Source organism: Suillus paluster (genome assembly GCF_016628075.1).
Source record: "Suillus paluster strain FC165 chromosome Unknown EDB91scaffold_28, whole genome shotgun sequence".
Classification (NCBI taxonomy): Eukaryota; Fungi; Basidiomycota; class Agaricomycetes; order Boletales; family Suillaceae; genus Suillus; species Suillus paluster.
Window position 1 is genome coordinate 353,832 of NW_024537588.1, and position 18,446 is coordinate 372,277.

General features: G+C 47.8%; 8 protein-coding genes across 8 annotated transcripts; 6 read left to right on the plus strand and 2 right to left on the minus strand.

Moving 5' to 3' along the window:
- Nucleotides 1–396: 396 nt before the first annotated feature.
- On the plus strand, nucleotides 397–2,120 carry EDB91DRAFT_1336798 (uncharacterized protein; the record flags this gene model as incomplete). The annotated part of the gene is made up of 14 exons (XM_041325551.1): nucleotides 397–502; nucleotides 568–577; nucleotides 625–711; nucleotides 788–884; nucleotides 939–967; nucleotides 1,033–1,063; nucleotides 1,132–1,164; nucleotides 1,218–1,294; nucleotides 1,348–1,402; nucleotides 1,467–1,565; nucleotides 1,623–1,733; nucleotides 1,803–1,843; nucleotides 1,901–1,926; nucleotides 1,991–2,120. The coding sequence occupies exons 1-14, from the start codon at nucleotides 402–404 to the stop codon at nucleotides 2,115–2,117; spliced, it is 924 nt and encodes a 307-aa protein (XP_041176889.1). The 5' UTR covers nucleotides 397–401.
- EDB91DRAFT_387363 (uncharacterized protein) lies at nucleotides 2,062–2,759 on the minus strand. Its single transcript, XM_041327080.1, has 2 exons — nucleotides 2,128–2,759; nucleotides 2,062–2,079 (listed from the first exon to the last, which is right to left on the minus strand). The coding sequence occupies exon 1, from the start codon at nucleotides 2,595–2,597 to the stop codon at nucleotides 2,208–2,210; it is 390 nt and encodes a 129-aa protein (XP_041176890.1). The 5' UTR covers nucleotides 2,598–2,759; the 3' UTR covers nucleotides 2,062–2,079; nucleotides 2,128–2,207.
- Nucleotides 2,760–3,363: 604 nt separating this feature from the next.
- Nucleotides 3,364–5,719, plus strand: EDB91DRAFT_387173 (uncharacterized protein). The gene is made up of 16 exons (XM_041327079.1): nucleotides 3,364–3,740; nucleotides 3,800–3,802; nucleotides 3,858–3,911; nucleotides 3,975–3,984; nucleotides 4,031–4,050; nucleotides 4,101–4,133; nucleotides 4,186–4,282; nucleotides 4,336–4,364; nucleotides 4,421–4,451; nucleotides 4,516–4,548; nucleotides 4,604–4,680; nucleotides 4,734–4,938; nucleotides 5,001–5,111; nucleotides 5,176–5,219; nucleotides 5,279–5,304; nucleotides 5,367–5,719. Exons 1-16 carry the CDS (start codon nucleotides 3,627–3,629, stop codon nucleotides 5,509–5,511), a joined length of 1,032 nt encoding a protein of 343 aa, XP_041176891.1. The 5' UTR covers nucleotides 3,364–3,626; the 3' UTR covers nucleotides 5,512–5,719.
- Nucleotides 5,720–7,295: 1,576 nt separating this feature from the next.
- On the plus strand, nucleotides 7,296–8,098 carry EDB91DRAFT_1053910 (plant basic secretory protein; the record flags this gene model as incomplete). The annotated part of the gene is made up of 3 exons (XM_041313788.1): nucleotides 7,296–7,480; nucleotides 7,548–7,768; nucleotides 7,821–8,098. 3 exons carry the CDS (start codon nucleotides 7,296–7,298, stop codon nucleotides 8,096–8,098), a joined length of 684 nt encoding a protein of 227 aa, XP_041176892.1.
- A 536-nt stretch (nucleotides 8,099–8,634) lies between these two features.
- EDB91DRAFT_1135542 (HIT-like domain-containing protein) lies at nucleotides 8,635–9,555 on the minus strand. Its single transcript, XM_041318808.1, has 7 exons — nucleotides 9,478–9,555; nucleotides 9,393–9,430; nucleotides 9,292–9,331; nucleotides 9,183–9,241; nucleotides 9,008–9,117; nucleotides 8,919–8,942; nucleotides 8,635–8,865 (listed from the first exon to the last, which is right to left on the minus strand). Exons 1-7 carry the CDS (start codon nucleotides 9,492–9,494, stop codon nucleotides 8,725–8,727), a joined length of 429 nt encoding a protein of 142 aa, XP_041176893.1. The 5' UTR covers nucleotides 9,495–9,555; the 3' UTR covers nucleotides 8,635–8,724.
- Nucleotides 9,556–10,936: 1,381 nt separating this feature from the next.
- EDB91DRAFT_1135549 (uncharacterized protein) lies at nucleotides 10,937–12,596 on the plus strand. The gene is made up of 13 exons (XM_041318809.1): nucleotides 10,937–11,012; nucleotides 11,067–11,099; nucleotides 11,157–11,253; nucleotides 11,304–11,332; nucleotides 11,385–11,415; nucleotides 11,478–11,510; nucleotides 11,563–11,639; nucleotides 11,692–11,746; nucleotides 11,811–11,891; nucleotides 11,949–12,059; nucleotides 12,120–12,160; nucleotides 12,217–12,242; nucleotides 12,301–12,596. The coding sequence occupies exons 1-13, from the start codon at nucleotides 10,998–11,000 to the stop codon at nucleotides 12,440–12,442; spliced, it is 771 nt and encodes a 256-aa protein (XP_041176894.1). The 5' UTR covers nucleotides 10,937–10,997; the 3' UTR covers nucleotides 12,443–12,596.
- Nucleotides 12,597–14,840: 2,244 nt separating this feature from the next.
- On the plus strand, nucleotides 14,841–16,717 carry EDB91DRAFT_1053881 (O-methyltransferase-domain-containing protein; the record flags this gene model as incomplete). Its single annotated transcript, XM_041313787.1, has 11 exons — nucleotides 14,841–15,089; nucleotides 15,137–15,317; nucleotides 15,375–15,610; nucleotides 15,659–15,673; nucleotides 15,723–15,783; nucleotides 15,835–15,974; nucleotides 16,030–16,134; nucleotides 16,193–16,289; nucleotides 16,348–16,409; nucleotides 16,459–16,601; nucleotides 16,636–16,717. The coding sequence occupies 11 exons, from the start codon at nucleotides 14,841–14,843 to the stop codon at nucleotides 16,715–16,717; spliced, it is 1,371 nt and encodes a 456-aa protein (XP_041176895.1).
- A 202-nt stretch (nucleotides 16,718–16,919) lies between these two features.
- EDB91DRAFT_387687 (uncharacterized protein) lies at nucleotides 16,920–18,133 on the plus strand. Its single transcript, XM_041327081.1, has 6 exons — nucleotides 16,920–17,166; nucleotides 17,227–17,308; nucleotides 17,359–17,436; nucleotides 17,499–17,586; nucleotides 17,645–17,871; nucleotides 17,920–18,133. Exons 1-6 carry the CDS (start codon nucleotides 17,122–17,124, stop codon nucleotides 18,072–18,074), a joined length of 675 nt encoding a protein of 224 aa, XP_041176896.1. The 5' UTR covers nucleotides 16,920–17,121; the 3' UTR covers nucleotides 18,075–18,133.
- Nucleotides 18,134–18,446: the final 313 nt, after the last annotated feature.

Below are 18,446 nucleotides of genomic sequence, written 5' to 3' on the forward strand. Positions count from 1 at the left end.
AATGAACAGGAGGAGTCCGATGCTAGCGTGGAACGAAATGAGATGCCGCGCCGTATGGAGCCTGCTCAAATCAGGAGCCTTTGAGGGATTGCTGGTCTCGAGACCGGCACATCGTTCTGTGAAGGATTGCAGGCGGGCGGGATACTTACTTGGTATTAATCTTCACAGAGGATGTCAAGCAAGTACGCAGTGCTGAGAGTGAGCAATATTTATGTCTTGTGAGCAGTCACGTTCTTGGACCGCAGCTAGCAAGTATTTTTGTCGATTAATAATTTGGCACTATCAGGCAGTGAAGTGCTTCGAGATCATGATCATCAGATTACCGGTGCCTGCAATTTGCATCTTGGTTCTTGATGGGTCGTCACTGACAACTAATTCATAATTAACAGATAAGAAGTTGCATGATCAGCCTATCTGTCTTGCGCGAACCCCTTTTTTTTGTCTGGCGATGGAGTATTCATCTAACGATATCGCAGCGGCGACGAGTTTGCAGGCCTTCACTGTGCGTCTCTTTGTTGTCGATATCATAGGGCTGTGGATAATGGTAGATGGTCCTTGTGGCACCAGTATATGTATGGTGCGTACTATTTGAACCGCTTCTTCCACAAGCTTGTTCTAATGCAGCTCAGTGTCGATGACGACATTCTGGGTGGGATTGTTCCGATGCGTTCCCGTCCGCTGTCTAACTTGCTTATCCAGACCTATGATTATGTGTGTTCCCTTGACCAGGAGGTAATGCGCTTCATGTTTTTTCATATCGATCATAACACGCTGTTCAACTTGAAAGTGGATATTTCTGCTTCAATCGCGTTGGACCAAAGTAAAAGGCCTTTACATCGTTACACGGCATCTCCCCTTTCTCCTACTCATCACGGATATATATCGTGCGTTCAGTTCTCACCATTGCGCTAGTGGTGAATTAACATGTTGTGCTTTAGTGAGCTTCACCCCAAACGAGAACCTAGGTGTATGTGAACATGCGACGTGGACTTGCTAACAGATGAATGACGCTTACCGCATTGACTTCGCCAGGAATGCCGGACATTGGACAATATTTGCTCAGGTACGGTAACGTGCGTGATACATGCATGCATCGGCGTTCTTACCGAAGGCTCCCCTTTCCTCTCACAGGTCTCGGCGCGTTATCAGTTATTTGCTCCGAATGTATCTCTCCTTCGACCTGCAACACACTTGGGTTTCTAATCCGATTCATCTAGGCTTTTTCATCCTCAGAACATATGCGCTCTGGAACAACAATAGAATCCTACTCGCAGTCATGTTGTCCACCTTTCTCGTGAGTCCCTATGCGCTCATCATACCTAAGATCGTGATAGATGCACAAGTCAGGCTTTTATCGTAGCAGCTATTAGCACTGCGTTTGCCAATACCGTTTCCGCATCATGTGCGTCCTCTCCCCTTCCCCCTGGAGTTCCACCACAATTCATACATTCCTTCTACTTTCGTAGATGCGACCAGCCGTATCCCGGGTATTACAGGCTGCTACCAGAGCTCGGACAGCGTCCAGCTCTTCATACCGTTTCTCCTCTTGACCGTACTCGAACTTGGTAGGTGGCCAGGGGTATACATATCTACAAGCGCGCGTTAATAGACGTTCTCCTCAGGACTGATGATCCTCACACTCATACACGCCATACAGAACTGGCAGGTGACCAACGGCCATCTGTATATTGTCCTGCTGAAGCATAACATACTTTACTATGCATGTGGTCTTTGTGAGTCAGCACATGCACACGCCAACCCTTTTTCCGTGCTCATATACATGATCATTCCCGTTCCTAAAGTTTTCTCGGTGGTAAATATCTTCACGTCGCTGCTCCTCCATGTATGTGACCCCCCGAGGCCCTTTATAATCGAGCCGTTGATGTTCTGCACCCCCCAGTATGCATACCACGCCATGCTGCACGAGTATGCACCTCCACACTTTGGTGTACATTCCTACTAACAACTTCTCAAACACACCCATGTACAGTTTTCAGTTCATCATTCTTGCAATTCTCGCCACGCGAATGCACCGCCATCTCTGGCATGAAATCAGCCCTGATGCCCTGATGCGTATTCCTATGTCCGACATGTTAACTGCAGACCGTATAGTGTGACGTTTGTGACTTATTGGACGTCGTTCATGGAGTGAGGTTTGGACTGCAAGATGACTGGTGGGGGTGGACATGGTTGGGTTCGGGACGCGCTTAACTTATGGGGATGCATCTTCTGTCGTGGGCGGGAGGTGCGTTTGGATGGTCTTGGTATTGAGCTTCCACTGAGTGGAGCAGATGAGTGGATAACGATAAGAACCGAGTGTGCTGGAACCAGAGGCACAGCCTGAAGCTGATGCGCCAATGTGCTGTACAGCATCTATTTATATAAAGTAGAGTCAAGTTAAATATAGTTCGCCAAAAAATACAAAATAAAAAAAGTCCCCGATATGATAGGACAATGCATCTCGAACGGTTGAATGACACCGTGAACACCGCAAAAACAAAACCGCAAATGTGTATATTCGACGGCGTCAATGACTGCGCACTGTCGCGATGGCATTGTACTGGCTCACGATATAGATGGATAACCAGCATAAACATAGTCCATCATGATGTCGAATGACGTTGGGATTCAGACAAGCTCCGAACAATGCAGCCCAAGTCTCCTCGACACCTACCAGAGTCCAGCACTGATCAGCGAGACTTGCAGAGGGCTGTAAGGCTGTTAGTGAGTTCGAAGGGGAAATGTGACGAGACGAAGTGAGTAGGTGACGAGTGCGAAGATAATTGAGACGAGTGGGTAAAGGTATAGGACGGAGACTTGCTGCGTGGCTTTTCGGTCGTACTTGGAGCGGAGATCTGACTATATGATTCGCTGTAGGTATGAGTGTACATTGGTAGTATATATACGTTTTCGAATACTTGTTTAAGCCGGATCGAGCGTGAAAATACTTGACGGCGAAGTGAAAATACTTGGTGGCGAGGTGAAAATACTCGATGAAGGAACCGAGATGGTGTAATGTGAGCGCGAGGTAAGGTACTGAATGGTGAGATGAAAAGAGATATATCCGCGTGACTCGGATGCGAAGAGTGTTACTCTTCGCATCAGTGACTCACGCGGATGACTCCGAACCTATGGTTCGTGCGTCAAGCACGGTCGGTGCGTAAAGGACATAACGTCCTTACAAGGCAATGATGAACGCAGCCCATCCACGTTGCGTAATACCCAAAATCGTGTGTGATGGGCCGCGTCCCTGACAATGTGTTCATTACCTCAAGAAGTGCGACGCTCGGAGGAAAACCTGCGATGCGACCAGGACTAGTTCCATGATCAGGAGGGCAGTCATATGCATGATTCGTGATAAATACCGGGAACCAAATATTGGGGTGGCCAGAAGGCGCAGGATGGTAATGAAGCAGACGGAGCACGTATACTCCGATGCTAGCGCGGAGCGAAATAAGATGTGAAGCCTGCTCCGACCAGGATAAGTTGACGGTTGTCCAAGTCTTTCCAAGGGGGATCGGCTCCTCCGATGTTCTTCGGGGGGAGGAAATAGCTGGAAATAGCTACCTAACAACAAAAGACATCCAATTTCTAAAGACGATGACAACAACACCGCGGTGCTGGCAATGAGCGCTGAGCGCTGTGCCAAGCCATTACGTCCCCATATACTCTCTCTCCCAGCTTGGCTCCCAGCCGCTAGCTGTTGGACGTGGGAGCGCTCCATCAAGCAGCATGTGCATGTACGCCTCCATTTTGATTCTTGATGGGTCATATTATCAGCTAATTCACCATATATAAGAAGGTGCATGATTTGAGTTTCATCTGTCTTGCGCTAAACCCGTTTTTTTTGCCTGAAGATGGCGTATTCGGCTGGCGATATCGCAGCGACGAGGGGTTTGCAGGCCTTCACAGTGCGTCTCTTTCAACTTGTCTATACGAGGGCGGTTGAATATTGATGATCTCTGTATCACAAGTACACATACAGTGCGTACTATCTGAACTGTGTTTTCCTTGCCCTAATATGGCTCAGCATCGATGGCTACATTCTGGGTGGGCTTGTCCCGATGTATTCCCGTCTGCTGTTAAACTCGCTTATCCAGACCTATGATTACGCTTGTTCACTTGATGAAGAGGTAATGCACTAGCTCATGATATGCCTCGGTTTGAGATTGATGCCATTCAAAGTGGATGTTCCTGCATCGATCGCGTTGGACCAAAGTAAAAGGCCTCTATATTTTTACACGATATGTTCCCTTTATATTCCTCGCTCTGAATCTATGTCGTAAGTTCAGCTACACTGTGCATCGCCTCGATGATTAACATGTGGTGCTTCAGGGAGCTTTATTCCGAACGAGAACCCAGGTGTATGTGAACATCTAGTGTGGACTTACTGACAGATGGATGACGCTTACTTCGCTAGACATGCCAGATGTTAGACATTATTGGCTCAGGTACATGCATAGTACACGCGTGCATGCACGCCCTCGCTGAGCACTAGACCCTTTCCTCTCACAGGTTTCAGCCTGATTTCAGTCCCTTGCTCCGGATGTATTTCACCTTCCCCTGCAACATACATGAGTTCAGGCTGATCCTATTCATCCAGCCTTTTTTGTACTCCGAACACTTGCGCTCTGGAATGGCAACAGAATCGTGCTCGTTGCAATGCTGTTCACTGCTCTCGTGAGTCCCATATCCTCACTGCATCCAAAGCTCGTGGTACAGGCATCAGTCAGGCTTTTTTTGCAGCATCCATCGGCACTTCTTTCAAGACTCTTACCAGCTCAAATGGTTCGCGCTTTCACCTTCCTCCACCATTATTCACATATATTCTCTCCACTTCCACAGTTGTGACCAGCGTGATCCCAGGCATCACAGGCTGCTACCACACCTCGGATAGTCTCTTCATACCGTATCTTCTCTTGTTTGTGTTTCAACTGGGTATGTCACGGGGAACTGGGAGCATTCAACTACAGACATACGCTGACTGACGCTCTTCCCAGGACTCGTCTGCCTCACGCTCATACGTGCAATACGTATCTGGCGCACAGTCAACAGCCCTCTGTACGGCGTCCTGGTAAAGCACAACATATTCTACTATGCATCCGGTCTGCGTGAGTCAGGACAGGGATATGTTTTTAGGCTATTTTGCCATGCTCATCGCTCTTGTTCCGAAAGTCCTCTCGGCAGTGAACGTCCTCACGTCGTTGCTATTTCCAAATGTGCGTGAACCCGCCAAAAGCCCTTTTATGATCCGGTCGTTGATGTTCCACACATCCAGAGCACGTACCACTCCATCTCCGAAAAGTATGCACCTCCACATTCTGCTGCGCATTGCTACTACTAACACCACCCCCAAACACTTACAGTTTCCAGTTCTTTATGCTTCCGATCCTCGCCACGCGCATGCACCTCCATCTCTCGCAGGTCGACCGGAACGTGCACAGGCACAACTCTGATGTCATCGTGTCTATTCCTCTGTCTGATATGTCATTTGCGGGCAGTACGGCGTGATGCCTTATCACCGGGCTTGTTCGGCATCGTTCGTGAAGTGAGGCTCGGATTGGAACGCACCTAACCCATAGGAATGCATTTTTGGTAAGCTTCAATATGCCCTGCATAATTTGTGGTGTAGAAGTTGTCTACGATTGGGCATGCGATAGAGCGGTTAGCGGGGACAGCTGGGTTAGGAAAGGCGTATGCGGCATCACGTATCGAGATTGACAACGGTGTTCGCCATCTCAGTGGCGTGGCATGTACGCTACTACCATCCCTTTCAGCAGAGGGACTGCAGTTACATATGAACGTGAACCGTATTAATATTCATTTGGTACATACGTCACCTTGCACCACTACAATCAAGCAGTCAAGTTCTGGTTTTCATCTTATGGGAGCCAGGTCGACCTTGCGCTAGTCATACCAACGACATCATGATCAACTTGCCCATAACGGCTCCTTCGTGGCGAATGCCTCCTTTACTGACGTTGCTTTATAAATACCATTCTGATACGTTCGCCAGTTCACTGACATGCATCCGAAGCCCGTTGTCAATGTGCCTGTTGCCAAGTAATTAATGCAGATCCAGTATTCGGCTGACGTCGCCACAGCGACAAGTCTGCAGATCTTCATAGTACGTCTCTTTCTGGTCGATACGCGAGGGCTGTTGATGATCTGCGTGCAATCAGTACATATGCATACAGTGCGTTTCGGCGTCGTTCGTGAGGTTCGGTTCGGACTGTGCGAGGTGGGCTTGGTTCGGGTTTGACTTACTTTAAATAGGAGCTTATTTTTTGTCGTGTGCGGGAAGCGCGTTTGGATGGCCTTGGTCTGTTTAACGTCGATAAGTCTCGAGCTTCTACTGTGAACGGTAGCGGATGAGTAGATAACGATCAGACGGGGACAATATTTACTTCCTAGCTCGAGTACCAAATAGGTGTGGCTCGTGGATTTACTCGTTATTTACTTATTTATTCTGAGTACACCGTACCATGACGATTCAAGAGTTAGCACGCAAGGTGCATGTGCAAGTTCAATTAGAGCGTATTTGCAACGACAAGTTTACATGCAAGTGTGGAGCCTGTAACCTGCAAACAACGTTGGGATGTGAAATTTTTACTTGCATATGCCGTACGTTGACACTCCCTGTCTCGAAGATTTTTAAAAAAGCCACTCAATGGTGATATGGTGGCCACCTTGTTCAGGCCTTGGCTTTTCCTGGCGCTGCTGTTCTCGAAGCTGAGCTGTTAAGCATTGAAATTCGGAGACTCTATCAGCATCAACAACAGCACTGGACATTACAATTGGATTCTGAGACGCTATGTATTTCACAGAACATGTGGTAACAGCAACATGATGTATGTAACCTGCCGAGATATAGCTCCGGCAAAGTCCGTTGTATGGGTGGAGTGGCCAAGAGATTTTGATTTTGGGCGCTGCAAATACACTCTATTTACCCATGAGTGCGCAGTACGAGTCTGAATTAGACTCGGACTCGTTGGGCGACATAGAGCCTCCCAGTGACAGACTTGTGACTAATAATCGAAGGTAAAAAACAACATACGACCTGACCAACGACCAAGCTGTCAGAACCTCGGCGAACTTTCGGTGCGCTGTTATTGTTGAGCGTGACGATGGATGGCCATTGGTTGATCTTTACCAGCTCTGGTGGCAACATCTTTAAACATATTTCCCGCCCTACCCTGAGACAACCTTATCGTAGGCCTATAAAGGGAGCTGTTCAAATCTGGCAAATACTCTTGCTTGCTCGTCTCATTTCCTTGTGATACCCCCATCGACCCATGCCTCCCCACGATCCCCGGCCCCCACCGCCTTTGGTGATCCCCGATTTCGTGTTGAGGGTGGAGGACTTGTCACATCCTGGGGCATCGATCTTCTTTGATTGCGTCAAGCCCAGGGAAGCACTGAAGCTCGCTGTAGAAGCATCTTATACCTGGCTTTACACCTCGCTTACGGCCCCCACGAAGTGAGTACTACGGGTTTTCGGTTCACTGCCTCTAAATAAACGTGTTGCGAATCGTCTGCATTCCAAGTGTAAAAACCATCACACTCGTTCTCAGACCGTTCGATGGCGTAGCGTATACTTTGGGCACGCATGAGATGAAAGAGATCAATTTCTCCCTCGACTGGATCAAAAAATCAGAGGCCCGTGCACGAGATGAAATATTAGGCGTGCTGGTTCATGAGGTTGTACATTGCTATCAGTACAATGCACAAGGGACATGTCCAGGGGGTCTCGTCGAAGGTATCGCAGGTGTGCACGTTTTGACCCCATCCTTGCGTTTTGTCTTGCGAACTACTGGTAGATTTCGTGAGGCTGCACGCTGATTTAGCTCCACCACACTGGAGACCCAAAGCTACGGAGAAGTGGGACGCAGGGTACGATGCTACGGCATACTTCCTCGACTGGATCGAGAAGCGCTGTGGCGAGGGGACTATCCGAAAGCTTAATGGATCCATGAAGGATTCGAAATACAGAGTCGATCTCTTCGAGGATGTTACCGGAGAGAGCGTAAATTCCCTGTACGCACTGTATTGTGAACATCTGGAACGGAAGAGTAGCGGTGAGATATCTCATTCATGAATCCTGATACCCGTAGCGAAATATTGCAATACTACTTCCCTAGAAGCTACAGTTTAAAGCGCGACAACGAATAATTCAGCGAAGACACCTTGCTGTATCTGTTTGACCATGTCCTCTTGTTCGGTCGGGGTTGGTTCGTCATATCTTTAATCCAATTATTGTCCAGTTGGGGTGTACTATCCTAATTTTTCTCAAATCCAGTTTATTGTCGCCTTAGGGCAGCGCCCGATGTCGACAGCACTACCCCATAGAGGACACCTGCTGACGCCGCATTCTTGTCGATCTGACTTAATTGTATTTGGGTACTTGGCATGTTCATTTTGTAACGCTGTCTATGGTAGAGTTCAGGGAGCACGTTGTGACGACGGGTGCCATGATGGGTGATGAGTTGCGTTGTTGCGTCTTCGATGCGTATAGTTAATCTGCTCGTTCGTCACAGTGCGATTGTTGAGGGGGGGATCGTAGGGATCGTATGAAGACCTTTTCGAGCGCACGATCAGGGTAGAATATCTCATCGAGAACTGTTATGAGACCAGATGGAGACTCGAGAACATAATTGAATTGTGAAGTTAATCAAACAGCTTCCCTTCTAGTTCATCGTTATTATGACCAACTCACGACGCGCTCTACAGTTTTGCAAGGAGCTCTTGGTGGTACTTCTTCACCTCATCCACAACATCGGACTTCGCGGGCCATCCGATAACAAGCCCCTCCTCGTCTGTCGCATCAGGCTTGGGAATGACGTGGAAGTGCACGTGGTCAACGAGCTAGCAGTGTCAGTCAGTGCTGTCTAAGCCCGATGGGGAAGGAGCAGACAAACCTGGTGTGCGATGCGGCCGTTATTCTTAATGGTGGGGTCAGTTCTGCAGGTTGAACGGCAGGGAACGAAGATCGGATGTAGGAACGCACCTGGAGGATGTTGTAGTTCTCGAGCCCTTGTGCAGCAGCGATCTTCTTCGCGATGGGCATCGCATCCGCGAGGTATTCATCAGGGAGCTCGTGGAGCTTTACTGCGTGATCTATACACACGTATCACCGCTAGCTCTCCGCAACATAATATATGTTTTGGTGAATGTTGACGCACCTTTAGGGATAATCAGAGCGTGGCCCTTGGAGAGGGGGCCGATGTCAAGGAATGAGTAACTGATCTCTGGTAAACGTGTCAATCATTTAATGGAAGAAAGAGGACAAACGAAAGGTCTGTTTCAATGAGTTTGAAGCTCGGGATCTCGCCTGGAGCGCAACGTGGATAAGTCTGTGGCGCAGAATGACTCAAGAGAAGAAGTACACACACCCTTGATGATCTTGCAGAATATGCAAGTGCTGAGAGATCTGGAAGATGTTTACGATACTTTGAAAGTGGAATAGAGGAATCTCACCGCGCTATTGCAGCCATGGTACCAGTAGTTTCAGTCGAGGCAAATGGAGGCAGGCTGTTGTCAATGTCACACTTCGGGGGTTTAATGGCACGTGATCTCCAAGCACACCTCTACGTCTTCCCTTATGTAAGTTACAGTGTGTTGCATATCACTCTGCAATGCAACATTTTCAAACTCGGTCTCCCCACCTTTTCCGGGACTTTCAGTACCTAAATTAGTTAGAACGTTCAACATCGATGCGGTCTAGAGGGATATCCAGAAAATGGCTCGAATATACACGTGTACACGCTCAGCCAGGTTTTTCTACGTGCGCTGTTTGAGCGTGGCTGAGCGTGGAGTGGGTTCTGGGCCTCTGGCTGGGAGCTTCATTAGTACTCCGTGAGTAATGCAGTTGTCACTAACTCAGTTAGTAACAGCTGTTATAGCTACTTTCATATCTATAGACCAGATTTCATTTTGTTCCCTTTACCGCTTCTATTCGAAAAACAAAAGGGTCTAGCTTATTACCAGAAGTTCGGGTATCGGCATACCCCGAGAATGGCAGGGAGTAGTGCCTGCAGTGAGAGGTAAGCAGTGAAAAAACCAATCTCATCGACTGCGGACGAGTTGCCACCGAGTGAGTGTATGCTGGTGATCCGAGTCTAACAAAATAGCTTACCACTCAAATCCTCAGCGACCTGCGAAAGCCTGGAGGAGGATGCCAATCCAATGCAGGTAAAACACGCAGCTATACTCCACGTCAAACCCTGACACAAAAACTTAACTCCCTGTTCGACTTTGTATTCTAATTGTAGCTGGCCCGAGATGCGCTGTACCATCGGTAACTTGATGTTCAGCTGTTTTCGGCTGAAGGACGGGAACACAGTGTTTCTCACGGTCGGTGCAGCAGGAGGCAAACTGTGCAGTCGTGTATCAAAACGGTTAGCATTGCACACACGCGATGTTCCGTTACGACTGTGACGGCCCCAGGTGTTTCCGCTATGGACCTGAATAGGGATGGGTAGGGTTGGTGAAGGGATTTTGGGAGTCTTGCGAACTTCTCTATACCAATACTAACTAATTGTGACTGGGTAATAACAAATACTCACCTGAAAGTTAGCAACCCGTATTAACGTTAATGGCTTGGAAGGCCCCGAGTTACTAAGCGCTGTTACAACTTGCCCGGGAATTACTTACGGAGCCCGATCACCAAGCTAAGCCTATGACAATGCTGCTTTCATTACGCCCTATTTCGGATTCTTTTTGGATTACCAGCTTACGCATTACTAGATATATAAGAAGGCGCATGGTGTGGATCCCTGGTGCGAAACCCATTTTCTGCCTCTCGACTGACCGAACGCGGATGGAGTATTCGGCTGCTGATATCGCAGCCGCGAGGAGTCTCCAGACATACACAGTGCGTCTCTTTCTTGTCGATGCGAGGGCATTTGACCATAATAGATGATCCATGTGCCACCAGTACATATGCAGTGCGTACTGTCCAAACGGCTTCTTTCATGTCCTGACGTGGCTCAGCGTCGATGGCCACATTCTGGGTGGGCTTGTCCTGATATGTTTCCGTCTGCTGTTAAACGCGTTTGTTTGTCCAGACCTACGATTATATTTGTTCACTTCACGAAGAGGTATATTTGTTCAAGATACGCCTCGTTGTGATATTGATGATAACATGTGGTTCAAAGTGGACGTTCCTGCTTGGAACGCGCTGGAACAAGGTGAAGGGCCTTTATATCCTTACAAGATTCATGCCCTTTCTTGTCCTCATTACGAATCTATATCGTGCGTTAAGCTCCATCACACTTGCTATGAATTGACACGTGATTTTTCAGTGAACTTCACTCCCACCGAGAACCCTAATGTACGTGAACATACAGTAGACTTACTGCCCGCTAACTGAGTGGCATCTTCAGAAATGCCAGACCTTGATTGATATTGATTTATGTTCGTGTATGGTACATACATATATGCACGTCCTTGCTGAGCGCTATGTTGTCCTCTCACAGCTTTTGGCATAGTATCAGCCGCTTGCTCTGAAGGTATCTCTCATTTCTCCGTGATATATGCGCGTTCCTGATCACATTCATTCAGCCTTTTTCGTCCTCAGAACATATGTGCTCTGGAACAACAATAGATTTGTGCTTGCAATCACGCTAACTGTCTTTTTTGTGAGTCCCATGCCCTCACCGCATCTCAACTCGCGGTAGATGCATCAATCAGGGTGTCCTCGCAGCATGCATCGGTACTTCTTTTATCGCTGATTCCACCACGCCATGTACGCACTCTCCTCCCCGTTGGCGTTCCAACGCCATTCACACATTCTCTCACCACTTTCCCAGACGTGACCCCGGGCTTGACAGGTTGCACAAGCAATGCCAACCTCTTCATACCGTTTCTTCTCTTGTTTGCGGGTGAACTGGGTGTGTCGCTGGGAGCAGACTTATACACAGACGCATGCTGACTGACGCTCTCCCCAGTACTCTCCTCCCTCACGCTCATACGTGCCATCCAAAACTGGCGGATGACGAAAGGCTCTATGTATGTCATCCTAGTAAAGCATAATATATTCTACTACGGATGCGGTTTGTGTGAGTCAGGACATGCATAATTTTTCCTGTGCTTACCGGGGATCTTTCTTGTTCGGAAAGTTTTCTCAGCCGTGAACGTCCTTACGTCTCTGCTCCTCCAGGTACGTGAACCACAAAAGCCCTGTATTACTGAGTAGTTGATATTTTGCCCACCCAGTATCAGTACCGTGCCATGTTCCAAGAGTACGCACTCCCAAAATCCTTCTGCACATTGCTACTCACAAAACACACCCATATGTAGTCTCCAGGTTATCATCCTCGCGATCCTTGCCTTGCATATGCACCTCCGGCTCTGGCAGATCAGCGAGCGCACACACGGCCATGACTCCCTCGTGTCAAGTATTCCTCTGACCGACATGTCATCTGTGACTCATATGGCGTAATGCCTTGGCAAGGCGCATTCGGCGTGATTCACGGAGTGAAGTTTGAACTGTGCGAGGTGACCGGTGAAAGATGAACTCGGTCAAATTCGAGATCCATGCACGAGGAATATTCTACCGTAAAATAGTGGGTGGGAAGTGCGTTTCATAGACGTGGAATGTTTAATATCGATATGCATCTAGCTCCTACTGTACACGGCGGTCGCTGAGTGGTTCACGATCACAGTCATAAGCACGAGATATCATCGGTTGGGAAGAATGACCTGTTGAAGCCCGAGTCGAAGGCCGAGCAGGAGATGTCAAAGTGAGACATTGCGAGCGCTAACCGATTGAGGAACTTACAACCAAGTGACGTCGGTCACAGAATCTCATAAGTCGTCATTTATTTCCTATGCTACAGCTTATTACTTATCACTATGCTAACTACCTTAAAACTACGAGTTGTCAGACCGAACATCTCAGTCCGTTTCCCGAGACCGAGATGTGAGTCGAAGTTCCCGCTTTACGTTACAACTAGAACTAACAGATACTTAGATATATTCTCTTATCAGGTACTACTATACTTATTACCGAGTCCGTTTCCCGAGACTGAGATATACATTCTCTTATCAGCTCACCTTTCTCGCTCCCTCTAAGCCTCTCATCGCTAGATGACCACGATTTCGAGGTCAGCGCACTGGAGTAATCCAAAGCCGTAACGCAGCCCATCCAGCCTATGCCAAAACCAGCCCTCGAATTTGAAGAGCAATGATTACTGCTTTCAGAATGCCAAGGTGAACATGGTGCACGGTCTGCGGAGGGCTATCCGATGCGGCTTTGTTGGGCATCTAGCCACTCCCGCAAAGAGAAATATATAGCTGCGGGGTATTTGAAACGTGTAGCTACATTACTAGTTCTAGTTCTCTTCTACGAAAGCGAGGTCCGTCGACGGGTCCAATTTAAGAGGGTCGCTTCAACGATGCCGGAGTGTATGCCACTATTGCACTGGTGCACTGTTTCTAGTCCTCGAATTCGCACCCTCTGAGGAAGGAACTTGCCAAATTTAGGCTTCTTGATGTTGGATAGCGTGACGCTTGCATGATGCAGTACACAATCGGAAATACATCCATCTAGAGTTACAAGCACGAAGCTAACACGAAGCTGTGGACTTGTTATCAGTCTTCCAGCTCATGCAGTCCACAGCGAGCGTCTAGGATAGCCCACTCCCTCACTACCATTTAAATCGGCTCTTGGAGTGGCACATTTTCGACGATCCTGCTACAAGCTATTTCTGTTTCAAGATATACATAAGAGAAAAATCCAAGCTGCAGGTGAGCGGAGGATCGCGTTGACATCTTGTTGACAAGAGCCATCTTGAAGCCCATACAGGATGATGATATGGAGCGAGAAATTCAGTTTGGGCCTCCACCAAAGTATCATTGAGTCATCAGTCTTGGTAAATTACTGGTTTCCATTCAACATATTAGTCCCTTTGACGAGATTTAGTCGATGCAATATAGCAAAAGTGTTCTGTCTAACGCCAGCTGACGGGTATCCGCCGATAGACTACAGAAAGTTCCGTGAGTCTGCTCTGAGTCACTACTAATATAATTTACTATGCACCTTTTTAGTCCTTGTGTGGCGTGTGTTCAACTTGCGCTACGTAACTTGGTGGAAATAAGTTTTTGCGAAATTAATGTGAATTTACGGGTTGGCTACATAGGCTCGCGCAGGCATCGTGGTAACAAATTGTACTTTTTCCTAATAAAGTTCCTCTTGTAGTGTAATAATAACCTCGCTGGAAGCACGCTGGCTTATATCTGAGATCTGAGTTCCCATACTCGCTGTCGCTGATACTGAAAACTAAGCTTTCAATATTCTATCCTCCGCCCGCTCGCACCGCACTATCTTGGACCTTCCTTCACCCTCTAGCGCCGTCACGCAGTGTTGCTGTCTTACTGCAGTTTAGTTGCCATTACAACTCTATACAGAGGTTGCCAGAGATTACTGTGTCCGTCCGGTCGAATGGCACTCATCAGCAAATCACTTTGCTTCTGCGAGACCCTGTGGGTTCTGTACAGAACCCACGGAAGCAAACTGATTTGCTGATGTGTGCCAATCGCAAAAGTAGCTGTTCATTGAACGTCCACGATCCTCGCTGATGGAAGTATCAGCCAATTTCCTGGGTTGTTGCTTTCACAGAAATCGCTGTCACTGCCTCTCACACAATAGATTCCAACACTCTTCCTAGCGGGATCATGCAATGATCTGCAACGTTGAATCAATCATATTGCCCTTTGTGCGCTCACTCATTTAGCATCCAATCCTTTTAAGAACTACGTTTTCCCAGCAGCTGAGGGGGTATAAGAACAACTGACCCAGGAGAAGAATTTTTTTTCTTCATATCACGCCCCGGCGAAAGATGTCGGAATTGAACGAGTCCGAGGTCAAGCTTGAAGCTCTCTTGGGCATCATCAACTCCTCTGCACGCCAAGCAATCGCGGAATACAAGAAAACCGGATATGGAGTCCCTAGTGCCGATGCAACCACCTTTCACCCTCTCGACATGGCGACAGATACGCTTGCCCTCAAAAGGGCCATTAGGCTCCTCGAAGGTGCATACCACCAATTGAGCGCAATACTGGCTCCCCCACAACATACAGTGATGAATGTGAGTGCTGATCGTAGGTGATCTCTCCTTGTTGCTGATTTCCTTAGTTTGTTTGTAATTACAATTGGGCATGCACAAATGTTGCCTTGCGAGCACGCCTTGCAGATGTTCTGGACCAGCACCCAGAAGGTCTTAGCGTGGATAGGCTGGCTGACGCTGTCGACTTGGACAAGAGCAAGACTGCACGCATCTTACGAGCTTTATCCATCATGGGCTGCTTCAAAGAAGGTAACATCCATGCTGTCGGGTGAAAAATCTATATAAAGCCTGTGATGTGTTCAACAGTCGAGCGAGACGTCTTCGCAAACACCCGACTCTCCCTCATACTCAAGTCAGCGAACAACACTGGGTGTTTCGCACAACTTCATTCCACGGATGGCCCAAAATTTGCTGGAGTTCTCTATGAGACTATGATTGACCAAGAATTTTCAAGGTCGCATGAGGTCGACAAAGCACCCCGAGTATTTGCCTCCAGCAAGGAGGGAAACAAGGATAACTTGTGGGAAATGATGGAGAATAACGTGAGTTTTTGCCATCGCACTCCTTCCCTACCTTGACACAGTTTCTAGGAGGAGCAACGCGATGTATGTGCGGAATAATCCAGATTGACGACTCACCGAGTTATATGTATAGCTATTTCACAGAGCCATGCTTGGACACAGTGATATGTTGGGCGCTTCTGCAGTGCTGCATCGTAAGTCGTGGCCATTTTCAATCGACAACATGAGTAAAGCAGGTCTATTAGAATATCCTTGGGACGGTATATCCTCGGTGGTGGATGTTGGATCTGGTATAGGAGCTATTTCCGTTCCTCTGGCGAAAATGTTCCCTCATCTCAGAATCACCAACCATGATCTCCCGGAGGTTATTGTACAAGCACGAATCGTGAGTTCAGATAAACATTGGCATTCGAGCGGGCTCATCATTGATATTTGATTAGGCATGGCAGAAGGATGCTCCCGAGGCACTACTCGACGGGCGCGTGGAGTTCGTCCCAATCAATTTTTTCGAGGACGTACCTGTTGTTGGGAAGGATGTCTACTATGTAAGAGCATGAATCTGTTCTCATTCATCGCCAGCAACTCGTTCATTTTACTGTATAGTTGAAGCACATTATCCACAACTGGCCGGACGTTGAGGCAACGACGATCCTTCGTAACATTCGCAAGGCAATGAGACCAGATAGCGTATTGCTAATTCGTGAGTCATTTGCGGTTCAATGTAGTATTTCTCCAGGGCCCATTTCTTGTACTACTAGATGATTGCGTGCTCTTTCACACATTGCAAGAACCTGGCGTAGGCACTAACGGGTTAACCATCGTGAGTCTCGGAGTGTAACCTGATTCAATTCTGAATTCATGATCTCAAGGCCCCCGAACCTATGTTACCGAACTTCGGAGCAGGCAGTCACAGAACATATCAAACAGATATGACTATGTGGCTTGTTCTGAATTCCAAGGAACGAACCTTGGACGAGCTGAAGATCCTCGGGCAAGTTCCTTCTAGTACATCGTGGTACTTCGGCGAATTGATTGATCATTCACAGGGCCAATGCTGGGCTAGCACTCACCCAAGTTTATGATCTTGTAGAGACGATGGTCATGGAGTTCAGAATCGCTCAAAGTTGATGCGCGTCCCAAAAACAAATGCGTGGTAGTGTAGATTCATTGTACATTTCGCTTCCCGAATTGATCACGCCCGCCATGGATCAAAGAAGACGATTGGCGTTGGGAGTGGTAAAATTTGCCCAAGTGATCCAAACCCCATTTCATCTTGATGTCGGATCGTGTAGTGCTTGTATGATAGCGCGGCGTTTGTATAACACAGTACACAACTGAAAACATATCCATCTGGAGTTACAAGCACGAAGCAGTGGACTAGTCACCGACGAACAAAGACACTTGCCATATCGGTAACTAGCCCCTTTGCGCTCGGTTCCACTGCCGTGCTGCTTTGTTCACTACCACTCAAATAGCCTCATGGAGTGGCACATTCTCGACGATCCTCCTACAAACCATTCCTGTTCCAAGATATGCTCTCGTATTCACGCTCGCTGAGAGAGAACCCAAAATTGCAGGTGAGCGGAGGTATCGCGTTGGCATCTTCGAGAAACTCGTTGACAGAGAGCCATTTGAAGCCCATACATGATGACGACATGGAGCTAGAAATCTGTCCTGTGCCTCCACCAAAGTATCGAGTCGTGTTCGTCAGTCCTCTTGGTAAATCACTAGTTTCCATTTTATGTGTTAGTCACTCTGATAAGATCTAGTTGGTGCAAGGTCCAAGATAGCAAAAGCGTTCTGTGAAACGCCAGCTGACGGACATCCGATGGACTACAGAAAGTTCCGTGAGTATTTAATGGGTCTAAAACATGACTTATTCGTCTGCTAATTGAATGTTGTGCTGCAGCTCGCATCAGGGAGTGCATAGTCGATGGAGAACCAGTAACGATCGAGTTAATCGACACCCTCGGTCCGGGAAACGCAGACATCTACTTGTGCGTCTCCGGTTCCGTTTCGTTCCTGTTAAAATTAACAGACATGGGACACGCACAGCGAGAAAGACGTCATGAATGCATACATTCAGCAAGGCGACGGATTCCTCTTCATATACTCCGCCGACCACCGTAAGTCGCTAGAGCTAGCCAGGGAGAATTATGGACGGGTCGTGAGGATGAAGCAGCACGAGCGGGACAATGCGACGAACCCTATTCCTGGGATGCTCGTGGCAGTTCGGGTGGAGGATGAAGATAGGTCGATGTGGATGGAAGTCACTTGGGAAGGTGAGATTGTCTGAGTGCTCTCTAGATGACTGACGGATGGCATGGAAGAGGGAAATAAACTCGCAGAGGAGATGAACGTCGCATTCATGCAGGTATCGCTCAAGAATGGACGCAATGTGGAGGAAGTGTTTATTCATATAGCCAGGTTGATCAAAAAGTACCAGGAAAGGGTGAGGCGAAATATATTACTGCATGTGACATAGCTGACGACGCATGATGAACAGAAGAAGCGCATTTCGGGTATGCATTGGGCATATTATGACCAAAAGGTCCTCGACGATCGTTATGACAAAGTGCAGGGGATGAAAGAACTTCAGCACCTAACGACTGGAAGAGAAAGGGAAGTGCTTGAGCGAGTTGATTTTGATGCCGAGTTCGAGAAAGAACGGCGCACCGGATGTTGTGCAGGATGCACAATTATTTGAGGCAGGCCTTAGCAGAATAAGCGATGTTGACGATGGTCTACCGAGTAGTACTGTGGTTTGTTCGAATGTCCTGTTAAATAGCCCTCTCCCACGTGATTGAGAGTCGAGACATTGCATGGAACACCAGTTTTCAATCTCTTCCTTCGTTAT